This window comes from Rousettus aegyptiacus, unplaced genomic scaffold, assembly GCF_014176215.1.
Source record: "Rousettus aegyptiacus isolate mRouAeg1 unplaced genomic scaffold, mRouAeg1.p scaffold_m13_p_14, whole genome shotgun sequence".
NCBI classification, from domain to species: domain Eukaryota; kingdom Metazoa; phylum Chordata; class Mammalia; order Chiroptera; family Pteropodidae; genus Rousettus; species Rousettus aegyptiacus.
Window position 1 is genome coordinate 43,761,445 of NW_023416289.1, and position 12,835 is coordinate 43,774,279.

Here is a 12,835-nt window from a genome sequence, read left to right on the forward strand (position 1 = left end):
GGAGAAGGGGTGGGGGAAGGGGGTGTGGTGGGGGCCGGGGGTGGGGGCCATGGAAGCTAATACATGGTGCACTAGGTCACAGACGGACACTGGGGGTGGGGGGTGGGGGTGGGCGTGGCCCTGCATGGCGATGGGGGGGGTGGGAGGAGAGAGGAGAGGGCAGTGGGCCCCAGCCAGGAGCTTCTGGAGGCGGTGGGGAAGGTGGGCGGCGTCTCTGGTCGCAGAGAATGGAAGGGATCAGTTAGGAAGGGTTGAATGGAGACGCTGGAGGCATGGCCACATGGCAGGTGGTCTGGGCCCGAGAAACAGAACGTGGGCACGGGGTCGCAGGCCAGGAGCCAGCCCTGGGCTCGGGCCTTTAATCTACAGATTGGGGATTCCCAGAGGACCTTAAAGGTCCTCCAGTCCCCGCATTCTCCAGTGGCTAGAACAAGCCTGGGAGAGGGTACCTTCGTGTCCTAATAAGGACCTAGCGATCAGTTCTCCAGCCCTTCCCCCACCCCATTCTTCTCCTACCCTGTCTGTCCTCTGACGCCTCCATTATCTCAGCAAGGCCCCCCAGGGAGCCTGGAGGATGAGCCATTTCACAGACCGGGAAAACTGAGCCGTCCTGTCAGACGGAACTTTTCCAAGCCTCTCCCACCTCCCTGCCCAGGGATCTCTGCGCCCGTTCCTCTGGGGGTAATACTGATAATCTTGAAGTCCTTTGCATTGGGACAGGTGAGGGGATGCAACTTGGGATTCTCCCAAATCACACCACGATGTGAGCCATGCCTCCAGGGGCCTGAGATGCCAACACAAAGAAAAAAAAATGACTCCCCACTTCCCCTGGCTCAAACCCAGTACAAAAGTGACTATTTACAATGAAGTGGTGGGGAGTGGGGGGGGGGGTGGCGCAGAAAGCAGTGGGGCCAGAGTGAGCTCTCCACTTGTCCACAATTGAAAGGGACAAAGCCAGACAGCGTAGATATTTATAAAGGGTCTCTGTCCCCAGGGTGGAGAGAACCCTAGGGATGAGGGATGGGGTGGGGTGTGGGATGGGGTGCAATTGGGGAGGCATGGGCAGTGGGAAGAGATGGAGGAAAGGTAGCTACTGGCCTTTGCCTTCCCCCTCCCCCCGCCTGACACACAGTTTTCCCTGGGATGAACACAGAAAGGGTTAATCAAAAAGTTCGATGAGCGAGTCTGACTCCCGAGGGGGCTCGGGCTGGAGCAATGAGGCTGCAGGTCCCGGTGGCCGGTGGTGATGGAGTCACTTAGAAGATGAGAGGTTGGTGGTTTTGGGGGGTGAGGAGGGGGAAAGAGGGGGGAGGGCAGGGGGGTTAGGTGGTCCCCCCCAGTTATCTCTGGGAGACAAGAGTATCCTGGACTGGCTGAGAAGGGATTAAAAACCGGCAGCCTTTACCACCCTCACCCGCACAGCAGCTTTCCCCATCTTCCTCACTGCCACCCGGCAATCCCCAGCGCCACTGCAGGATGACACGGAGTTGGACCTGACAGGCAACGGCGGCTGCACCCCAGAGAGCAGCCCCGCCCACCGCAGCACGTCCAGACGGCTGTGGGCAGGGATCGCGACCGCAGGGCTGGGCGTTGTGACTCTGTGAGAGCCACCGGCCAGTGTCCCGGCCCACAGTGCCCAGACCTAGGCATCGCGATCCCTTGCCCCCCATCGTGACATCCAGTGCAGGCTCTCGCGACAGCAGGCCTCGGGGTTTGGGTGGCTGGGGTAGGTGCCTGGCGAAGAGCAGAGGCCTGCCTGGCTGTCCCGATAGGTGTGCACCCAATCAGCCGCCTGGACACCCAAACTGCCATCCTCATCACTTCTGGTTAACGCCTTTTCCACCACTCAGCCTCGCACGACCTCTGATCCCGATTTCAAAACAGCAATAATTGACGCAGGGGAATCCTGCCGCTTCCCCAAACGGCAGACCACCGATCAGAAACAAAACAAGGAGAGTGTGGGATGGAGAACTAGGCAGGGGAAACAGATCGAGGGGATATTGAGAGGTTTGGGGGTGAGGAAGGGGAGAAGAAATACCACTCAGAGAAAAGTGGTACCATATTGTTCCACATATAGGTCCCCAACCATCTGTAACAAATTCCATTTGGGATACATGTAATTCCCACCTACAAGTCCAGGACAGGCATTAAGGGCAGATAAAGATGGCACAATCTTCGTCTTCTCATTCCTAATAATTATTGCAGTGAAGCCCCCTTGCCCATGTAGATAGGTGGCTGGGGCAGGGCAGAAGAAGGTGGCTGGGGCAGGTTGGCTCAGAGCCCCCCCCACATGGGGGATGAAGGAGGTGAATTTGGCACATTGAACCCCTTCTTCTCATAAGTGCTTAAGGTCCTCTTGAATCCAGCTGGCACCATCCCTTGGGCAAGCAAAAGAGGGGCTGAGCTTGTGTCTTCCTCTGCCAAATTTCTACAGATTTGCCAGAAGGAGGCAAGGGGGGTTCTCCCCGGCTGGTGGAATTTGGGGGATCCAAAAAGTTAGGGGGTTAGCTGAAGGGGAGTTTTTATATCTTTTTTTTTTTTTTTCGTACAAAGAGTCTAAGAAAAAGCAGGGTGGGAGAGGAATGGGGACCCAATTTAGCTAAGTGTCCTCAGACTTTTTCAATACCTCTTAGGGGCCCCCTTGAAGAGAGATGGTCCCATCTCCTCCCCCTTATCCGAGGTTCCCTCCCCCCAGAGCGGCTCAGTTCCAAGGAAATTTGGCACTTTTTTTTTTAATCAGTGGGGAAATGGAGGCAGGGGGTTACTGAGAGAGTTGAGGAGAGGGAAGACAGACACAGACAGAGATAGAGACAGGACAGGTGACAATGGCAGCCACAGGGAGCCAGAGAAAGAAAGAGAAAGAGAAACGCTAGGGGGAGGTGTTGGAAGCGGGTGGGCAAATGGGAAGGAACAGGGAGACAATTCAATGCAGCAAACACTTACTAAGCACCTACTGGGTGGTGAAGAGCAGGGTGCAAGGAGGCCGCTCAGGGTCTCTGAGATCTGATTGGCTCACAGGGAGAGAGGGAAAAAGAGGGGATGGGTTTTTTTAATGATCCCCATCCCTGACTCCACCTTTGTGTCCCCTCTGGACAAACTGCAGCACAAAAGACTGAGGGCAGATTGCAGAAGGGACTTTCAAGGGATGAGGAAGATGGCAGAGTGAGTTTCCCAGGGCAAAATGGCGAAAGGTGGGTGGTTCTGCACTCACAAACGTGGTGAGTGGACTAGCTCATCGAGCTAGCGAACTTCGTGAAATGTGAATAAGGGAAGGGGTTGTCACAGGTACCACAAGGAAATACTTTTCAGAAGGCCCAGCCTCCAGAGACAGGTGAGAGACAGAGAGAGAGAGAGAGAGAGAGAGAGAGAGACAGACAGACAGACAGAGACAGAGATTGAGAGAGAGGGAGAGAAGGGAGATTGCACCCCATGAAGGGGTCTACAGAAAGCGTCTGACAAGCAGAGGGCAACTGAGGATACAAATGATATGCAAATGAGCACTTTCAAATCCCACCTCCCCACTCCCAACTCCCAGGCCTTACTTTACCTCTCCCTGGCTCCTTCCCCTCCTCATGGGGGCCTGGGGGTGGTTACAGGGGGGACGGTCCAGCTAGATACTGCAATACCCATGTAGGGATGGCGATACTGTGAAATACTGTAAGGTCTTTAGGGAGGCAGAGGAGAGCAACGGCCCACAGGGCCACCTCCACCTCCAGCCCCAGAAGCCCCCGACTGCAGAAGATATGTACAAAGTTACGTCAAGAATAGTTTTGGCACTCAGATCTCCATCTGGGTTCAGGCTGGAGATTAGGGGTAGGTGGGGGCAGCAGCGAAGAGAGGTGGGGGTTGGGGAAATGGGGCCTGCCCTCCCCCGGAGATGAAGAGGGCGTGGAAAAAGTTACCCAGGTGCCCAAGCTACAGCCTCCCATCAGGTGGAAGGGCCGGGAGGGAAAGTCAGTGCAAGGTACCTTGAAGGCTATTGCTTTCTAGGGATTTTCACATTTTGATTTGGGGGTGGCTCTCTAGTGAGCGGCAAGGGTCTCCCAGGCTTTAGGGGTGGGAATTGTCTCTGGCTTTTCTCCCCTCCTTTTTGTGGGAGCCAAGGAGGCTGGATTCCCCAAAGCCATGAGAAGAGAAGGGTCTGGAAGACCTAGGAGGGGACGAATGGGAGGGGTGGGGCATGGGGTGCCCCTCCCCCAGAGATGCTGATGATGGAACCAGGGCACTGGGGGCCCTGCTTTGGGTTGAGGGAAGTGGAGGTGGCCTCCGAGGGGGAGGGGGGGATGGATAGGGGTAGAGGTGGGTCTCGGCTATCCTAAGTCTACAGGGTGGTCAGGCCCTGAGATCTCGGCCTGGCAACGAGGCCTTAGAGCTGACCACAGCCGCAGCGCTCAGGGAGCCACTCCCAAACCGATTCGCAGGGCTGTCTGGCTTGGCAGACTCCATTGGAACATTCTAGCTCCTCAGAGCTCCTGGTGAGAGCTCCAAAACATTCTGATCCATCAGATACCACCGAAGTGCTCCAGCTCGCTGGAAACCACAAGCCTATCGAATCCATTAGACCACACAAATTCCGGCCAAGGGACCCTACCATGGCTCACTGAACTCTAAACTGGGCCATGCTGGCCTGACAGAGCCACCACGCATTTGGCTCAACCAGACTCAATGAAACAAAGCCACGCAGACACAAGCATGCACACAAAAGGCAGGGGTGGGAATGGGGATCTTTAACAGTAGTTTTCACTCGCTCCATCTCCCGCCCCTCCCTGCCAGGCGAGTTCACAGACTTGGTACGTTTGGATGGAGATGACCCTGACAATATTGGGTCTTTTTCCTCAGTCTTCCAGATAAGATCCAAGTCCCACCCCTTATTCTTCTCCTAGGAAGACCCCCACTGGGGTCAAGGCCCACCAAGGTGGGCTATGGGTAGAGAAGAAGGGTCAGTGACTGGCCATGACCCAATACAGGAAGTGCATCCTCATCCCAATGACATCGCAGGAAGTACCCTGGAGACACCACAGGAAGTACGTGCTCTCATGGTATCACTGAAGTAACCTTCAAGGAAGGCTCATTGAGACATCACAGGAAGTATCTGCCTCTCCTCTCATCACAGGAAGTACCTCTGGGAACTACTTCCTGTGGCATCAAAAGGAGCACCAGAAGCCCCCGAAAGTACTTGACTCAACATCACAACAGGGAGCTTCATGCCCCTTACTTTAGGAAAAGCCACAGGAGATGCCACAGGCAGTTGCTCCAGCCTTTCCCAAGAGTCTTGCCCACTGGACCGGCCCCATCCGAGAGCTGGCCTCATTCCCAGCAGCACAGCACCCCTCCCCCCACCCCAACCTGACAAAGAAAAGAGTTAAAAGTTCCACCTAGGAGAGAGAACTCTAGTAGGGGGAGAGCAACTGAGACAATCTGGGAACTCTGGGGTCCCTGCTCCAAACGCCCCGTCTCAGCTCGGATCCCTCTGCTCCCTCTACTCCCATTGCTTCCCTCTGGAACTGAGGCAGGAGAGGTGGGGTGTTGTTTTGGGGGAGGCCCCTCATTCTAGGTGACCCAGAGGCTCCCTCCCCTCCTCCCATATGGAAACAAAAACTTATAAAGGGGGTGGGGGTGGGGTGGAAATCCTTACCGGAAAAAAAAAAAAGGAGGGAAAGAAAGAGAAAATAACGCTTTGTTTTCTATTAAAATCAACAAAATGCAATATATACAGATATCACACAGACCTGGGCCCTGGGAGAGGAGAGTCAGGCCCAGTCAAGCAGAGGGAGGAAGGAAAGGGGGGGTCAGTTCAGGGCTGGGGAGGGAGCTTCTGGGCCCCGACCCCAGCCATCACTCAATCCTGCCTATGACTATCAGAAGGGAGGGGAGTGGGTCAGACCTACCCCAGCCCCAATCCTGTGAGGAGCAGGACTACACCGAGCTGAGGTCAAGAGTTGGGGGCGGGGAAGGAGGAGGAGGACGAGGAGGAGGGAGAGGAGGAGGGGCGGGGAGAAGGGCGGGAGCACACACCACAGGCCTCATCCCACTTTCTGGGGGTTTGAGGCCCTCACTCCCTGCTCGTAGGTGACCCGCTGGCTGATGAGGTATTGAGCGGCTTGCGTGGCCGCGGGACTGCCAGTGATGGTGACCCGCCGGTTCCGCGTGCCTGGCAGGAACTCGCCCTTCTTGGAGATCTGGATGCGGGCGCCTGTCAGCTCCTGGTACTCCACCAACGTCTTGCCCCCCTTGCCCAGGATGGCTCCCACCAGGTTCTCAGGCACCGCGATCTCCACCAGCTCCTTGGCACTCTCGGCTGCCAACTTCTCTGCCGTCAGAAAGCCCCCGGCCGCTCCCGCCGCGGCTGCCGCGGCCACCAGTGGGCCACCCCCTCCGCCTGCCCCGCCGCCCGCCCCGGCCCCGAGGTAGCCATTGGCAGCTGCGGCCAACGCGAAAGACCCCAGGGCTCCGGGGGGCGGGGGTGGAGGTGGGGCGGCCCCTCCGGCCGGCCCGGCCCCCGCCTCCCCGGCGTAAGATGCTAGGAGGTTGGCGGCGGCGGCGGCGGCAGGGTTGGCACCGGCCGCCACGGCGGCCAGGACCCCAGAGGCGGCGGCCGAGTTGAGGCCCAGGCCGAGGGAGTTGGTGTTGTAGCCGTAACTGGCCAGCGTGTTAAGCGCCGTGCTGATGGCCAGCAGGTCGGTGCCTGAGAAGGCGGGAAGGGCGGCAGGAAAGGCGCCCACGCCGGCCAGCCCCGCGGGGCCCAGCAGGCCGGAGGCGGCAGCGGCTGAGGCGGCGGCCGCAGCAGGCAGCACATCGGCAGGGCTGGCATACGGCGAGCCGGTGGGGTTGGAGTTGGCCACGGGGCCAGCCACGTTGGCGTAGCTGATGTTGAGGCAGCTGCTGCTCTGGGGGTCTTCCTGTACCTTCTGCACGATGGCGCTCACGGCCTTGTGTACCTGCTCGGGTTCGCCGCTGACTGTCACCACTCGCTCCTGCAGGTTGATGCCCTCCGGCTTCTGGGACAGCTGCACCCAGGCACCTGACTGTTCCATCACCGCCTTCACTGTTGCGCCCCCCTTGCCGATGATCAGGCCCGCCGTGCTGTTGGGGACGATCAGCTTGGCCTGTGTGGGGAGTGAGAGCGGGGTCTTTAGCGTTGGTCCCTGGCCTTGCTATCGAGTGTCCCAAAGCAGTCCCAGCCCGTCCCTTCGACATGCACCAGTGGGGTCCTACTGGCTGTTAAAAGTACTGAAATACTTCCACATTGGTTGGTAAAAAAAGAACTAGTACTCCAAGTCCCCTCGATAGCCCCTCAGCCACGCTGTCCCATGCCCTGGGGTCCCCTGGGACCTCCCTTTCATTCAGCACCTTAACGGCTGTACCAGTGGGGGGCCCTCCAGGACCCCGCTCCAAGTTTGCTTTGGTGCTGTGTCCTTCCTACATCTTTTAAGTCCTCTGACTCCCAGCCCCGGGAAAGGCATCATTGGTCTCACTTTACAGATGAGCCACTTGAGGCCTAAGAGGTGAAGGGACTTGCCCCAAGGCCACTTGGATAGTGAAGGAGCTGAAATCCAGCCTCCTGGCCCCTTGCCTTTTGCTTCCCACCCTAGAACGTAGTCACCTCGCTTAACCTTTTTCTCGTTGCTAGGGGCCAAATTGTTGCTCCCTCCCCCCAATTCATATGTTGAAGTCCCGACCCCATCAGAATATAGCTACATGCGGAGATAGGGTCTGTAAAGAGGCAATTAAGGTTAACTGAGGTCCCTAGGGGGACCCGAATGCAATAGGACTGATGTCCTTATAAGAAGAGGTTAGGACACAGACACACGCAGAGCAAAGACCACATGAAGACACAGGAAGACGTCTGTCTACAAGCCAAGCAGACAGGCTTCAGAAGAAACCAATCTGGCCAGACACCTTGATCTTGGACCTCTGGCCTCCAGAATTGTAAGAAAATGAATTTCTGTTGTTCGAGCCACCCAACTATGGTACAGCCCTAGCGAACTAATACAGTTGCCTTATCTGTGAAATGAAGATAACAAAACCTTGCAGGAAATTGGTCACTGAAATACGGTGGTCCCCGCTTCTCAGTGACAGAGCAGCCTACCCTTCACAGCCACAAAACCAATCAATCTTGATCTCAGTGGGGATTTTTCCAAATTAAATGTCTCTTTTCACACCTCCGAGAGTATTTCTACACATAAATTCCTCCTTCTATCAATGACCATGCCACCCTGAACAAGCCCAATCCCGTCTGATCTTGGAAGCTAAGCAGGGTCGGGCCTGGTTAGTACTTGGTTGGGAGACCACTTAGGAAGACCAGGTACTATAGGTGTAAAAAATAAAAAAAAAATAAATAAGGGATTGTAAGCTGACAAGGTCCTTGCGATCTGTGAGGTCAACCAAGGGTTGCCTCACCTAAAAAAAAAAAATCCTTCTTCTCAATCCTTCCCACATACCCCCGACCTGTGGATTCTAGCCCCTGAAGCTCTGACCTCTACCTGTCCTCTCCCCACCCGCAGTCAGACCCTGGGGGTGTCCAGGAGCTTTGTCACAACGATTGGGGAAAGATGTGGGATTCAACGGGCAGGGCCGCGATGTTTGCACCCCATAATGTCAGTAAGTTCTTTACAAAAAAGAATAATCCCAGGTCCTCTATGATTTTTGAATGTCCCCCTGGGGGTTCGTGTTGGGCAAAAGTCTGTTTATAAATCTGTGAGCCCAGAACCGACCCCAAGAAACACGATAAGTACCAAGTTTTTTTTTTTTTTTTTTTGGTACATGATACATATAAATACCAAATATTTTTTTTTTGCATGGTTTTAATATCTACTGAAATTTCCAGGACTGCAACTCTCAGTAAATCAAGGGAAGATTGTGTTTTGTTTTCTTCTGAACCTTACATGAGAGTCTTTCGTCCTTTCAGAAAAGCGTGACATCAGCAGGAATGCCACTTATATCATTTAAGTCTCTAATTTTACACTCTGGATCACCGCGTTTGTCACCGTCCCACTTGCTCAGGCTACGTCAGGTGTGAGCGGCTGATTATTTCATTACTTCTTCCACTGTGGTCCTGGCTGAGCATTTACATATTAAGATTCATCTTCTTTTATAACAAATCACCTTCCTTTCATTTCTCCTTTATTTAGAAAAGGTCTTACGGGACATGGGAAACATACGTCTGTACAATGGAATGGTATTTGGCAATCAATTTAAAGGAATGAAGTTCCGATCCACGCTACGGCAAGGATGAGCCTAGAAAACATTACGCTGCATGAGCAAAGCCAAGCAAAAGAGACCACACAGTGTGTGATTCCATCTCTGTGAATGTACAGAACAGGCAAATCTATAGACACAGAAAGTAGGTCAGCGGTGGCTTAGGGCTTGGGAGGCAGCAAATGGGGGGAACTGCAGGGTGATAGGTAAGGGGATCCAAATTTCCTTTTGAGGGAATGAAATGTTCTAAAATTGATCATGGTGATCGACGCAGAGTTCTGATTATAACAAAACCACTGAACTGCACTTTAGATGAGTGAATTCGATGTACGTGAATTCTATCTCAATAAAACTGAGATATCTCAATAAAACTCTTATGGATCTAGATATATTTTATACTTTATTTTACATATAATCTCAGAGAGTGAAGTGGGTATGGGAAACTATTTGTAGAAGAAAGAGGACACTGGGTCTGACTAGGCTGAGAACCGCTCACCACTTTATAGGCTCTGATTCCTGCTGATCTCGCTGACTTCAACTTTTCTGCTGCTCCTCCAACTTGCCAAGTTCTGACCAGACTCAGGGCCTTTGTACCTGCTACTCTGGCACCTGGAAGGCCCTTTCCCAGAAAAGGAGGCTCACCTCTCCCTTCATTCAGGTCTTTGCATAAATGCACCTCCTCAGAGAGGCCTGACCTGACCACTCAATTGTCAAAGCCTGTTGATTTGTCTATTTTGTGTCCCCAGCACGGACACCTCCACACTCATATCTAACTGCTAACCTCGCAGCTCTAGTATAATGCTGAATGGACACCTCAAACTTAAAGTCCAAAATGGAATTCATCATCTTTCTCCTTAAACGTGTTTCTGCCATGGTGTTCCTCATTTCACTACATGGAAAATGCATCTTTCCATGACTCAGGCCCAAGACTCACATGTCCTCTTTTCCCCTGCCATCCAACATCCAATCAGCAATGCTGTTGGCTCTACCTTTAAAAATATATCCTAGATCAAGAGACAAATCAGGTTAACAACCGAATGCAACGAATGCACACTGACTGAATCTTGGATAGAAAAATATGTACTCTATAGATATAAAAGATAGGGGCAATTCAAATATAGACTTTTTATTAAATAATAGTATGGAATTTGTATTAATTTTGTTAGGTGTGATCATAGTAATATTATAATATAGGAGACTGTCCTTGTTCTTGGGAGATATATGCTGAAATATTTAGGGGTGAAGAGTTATGAGGCCTACAACTTATTTTCAAATGCATCAGCAACAAAGAAACAAATAAAAAGCAAAAAGAAATCTGTGTGTGTGTGTGTGTGTGTGTGTGTAGATATAAAGCAAATATTAACACTGGTGAATCTAAGTGCAATGTGTAGGGAGTTCATTGTACTATTCTTTAAACATTTTCAACATAAAAAGTTAGAAGAAAAAAATACATATGCCCCCAAACTCCCTTTCCCTCTTCTGTGCTGGATTTTGATTTTTTTTCATAACACTTTTTATTCTATGACATCCTATACATTTTACTTATTTACTTATGTTCAGTTTCTGATAGAAGCTTTACTATCTTCTGTTTCTGTTGAAAGGATTTGAGATCCACAAAGGTAGAGATTTTTGTCTGGATCGTTTACTCCTGGGTTCTCAGTGCCTAGAGGAGTACCTGATATACGCTCACCAAAGGGTGGGTGAATGAATGGAAGGATGAAAGAATGAGGGCTGACTCACCCACAGGATCTAGCAGGAATGGGACTGGGCAGAGGCAGCCAGGTGTATCTCACCTGGTGGTGTGTGTGTGTGGGGGGGTGTGGAGTGGGGGCGAGTAGGATGCTGTGCATTTGGGAAGCCAAACTCAGCCTGATTTGACTTTTTTAGATTAACTGGGCATTCTGATTTGTCAAATGTGAAGCATCCTAGGTTTTAAATGTTAGTAACCTCTTCAAAATATCTAAGAACCACTTTGTTGAAGTCAGACCACCAGTTCTCAATCTGTGCACATACATTTCTGAACAGCTGCCTTGGACTCTGGAGATACCTGCTCAGGTTCAAATCCTGGCTCCACCATTGATGCTGGGCAAGAGATTTAATCTGAGACTCAATTTTCTCATCTGTAAAATGGAAATATCCACACCTCTTCCACAGGATTATTGTGAAGCCCAACTGAGATCATGCACAAAATGATGAGCTTGAAATTCGAGCATGGCCACGATTAGTTAGAACTGAGTATGGCTGTCCTTCAGGTGACTCACAGTGCCCACCATTGCCAGGTTACACCTAGCTACCCCCCTCAGCCATGTTTCTGCCTGGGCTCTGTGGGTATGTTATCATCCATTCATTCCAACAAGCAGCATTTGCTGAGCACATACTATGCGTCAAGCATAGGGTGCCATGTGAGAATGCAATTAATATGTGCCCAGAGTAGGTACTCAAAAAGTGATTCTTGTCATTGTTACCTCATGGGCAGGCCTGTGTTACAGCCACTTTGAAAAACTGCCTAGCAGTTTTTCAAAAAGTTAAATATAGATTTATTCCATGACCCAGCAATTCCAACCTTAGGTACCTACCCAGGAGAACTGAAAACATATGTCCACACATATGTTCATTAGCAGCATTATCCATAATAGCTAAAGGGTAGAAACAACCCAAATTTCTATCAATTGATGAATAGACAGAATGTGGTTTATCTATACAATGAGATATTGTTTGGTCATACAATGGAATGAAGTTTTGGTATGTGCTACAATATGGATGAAACTTGGAAATACTACGTCAAGGGAAAGAAGCCAGACACAAAAGCCCGCATAAATATCATTCAATTTATGTAAAATATCCAGAATAGGCAAATCAACAAACATAAAGCATAATTTGTAGTGGAAAGGGGCTGGGAGGGGACCCAGAGGGAATGGAGAGTGACCTTTAATGGGTATGGGGCTTCTCTTTGGGGTGGTGAAAACGTTTTGGAATGAGATGGTGGTGATCAATGTACTACTTCGTGAATATGCTAAAACCACTATATTATACACTTTAAAATGCTGAAAACCTGACAGTATGAGAATTATATCTTAATACAGCTGTTATTTTTAAAAAATCATTAGAAAAAAGAAGTCTGACAAGTCAAGGGGATAGAACAGAAGAGTGTACAAAATCAGACCTAGAGGCGAGCAGGTATTTAGTATGTGACACAGCATTTCAGAGTGACTGGGAAGGATGGGACCATTTCATCTGAGAAACTGTGACCACCAAGAAATGGCTAAAGCAAATGCCTTCACCTCTCTGTGCTTCTGTGCGTCATCTCCAACACTGACATAAATCACAGCTACTCCATACAATTACTGAAACTATTCCATGACTAAAGTGACTGCCTAGTGCCTGGCACACGGGAAACCCTCAGAAAACAGTAGCTGCCTTCACTATAGGCCTGGACCAAAGAGCCCCATCCACAGGGGCAGTTCCATAGAATACTGGAGTCCCAGGAATGTTAGAACAGTAGGATCTTAGAATAATACATGCCTGGAATCCTGGAATCACAGAGCCATCAAATTGTAGGAGTTTTAGAGCCAGAATAACCTCAGAGCCCATCTGTCTCACTGATTTGCAAGTCTGGAGATTTTAAAGTAATAGTAAC

At 51.2% G+C, this 12,835-nt stretch overlaps 1 protein-coding gene and 1 pseudogene across 1 annotated transcript in view; one reads left to right on the forward strand and one right to left on the reverse strand.

The window, feature by feature from the left end:
• Positions 1–138: 138 nt before the first annotated feature.
• Positions 139–12,835, reverse strand: part of NOVA2 (NOVA alternative splicing regulator 2) — a 28,761-nt gene continuing 16,064 nt past the window's right edge. The window contains exon 4 of the mRNA XM_036232509.1: positions 139–7,106. Coding sequence (XP_036088402.1) covers positions 6,024–7,106 — 1,083 coding nt within the window. The 3' untranslated portion in view covers positions 139–6,023. The remainder of the gene's footprint in view (positions 7,107–12,835) is intronic.
• Positions 8,199–8,317, forward strand: LOC118611577 (annotated as a pseudogene).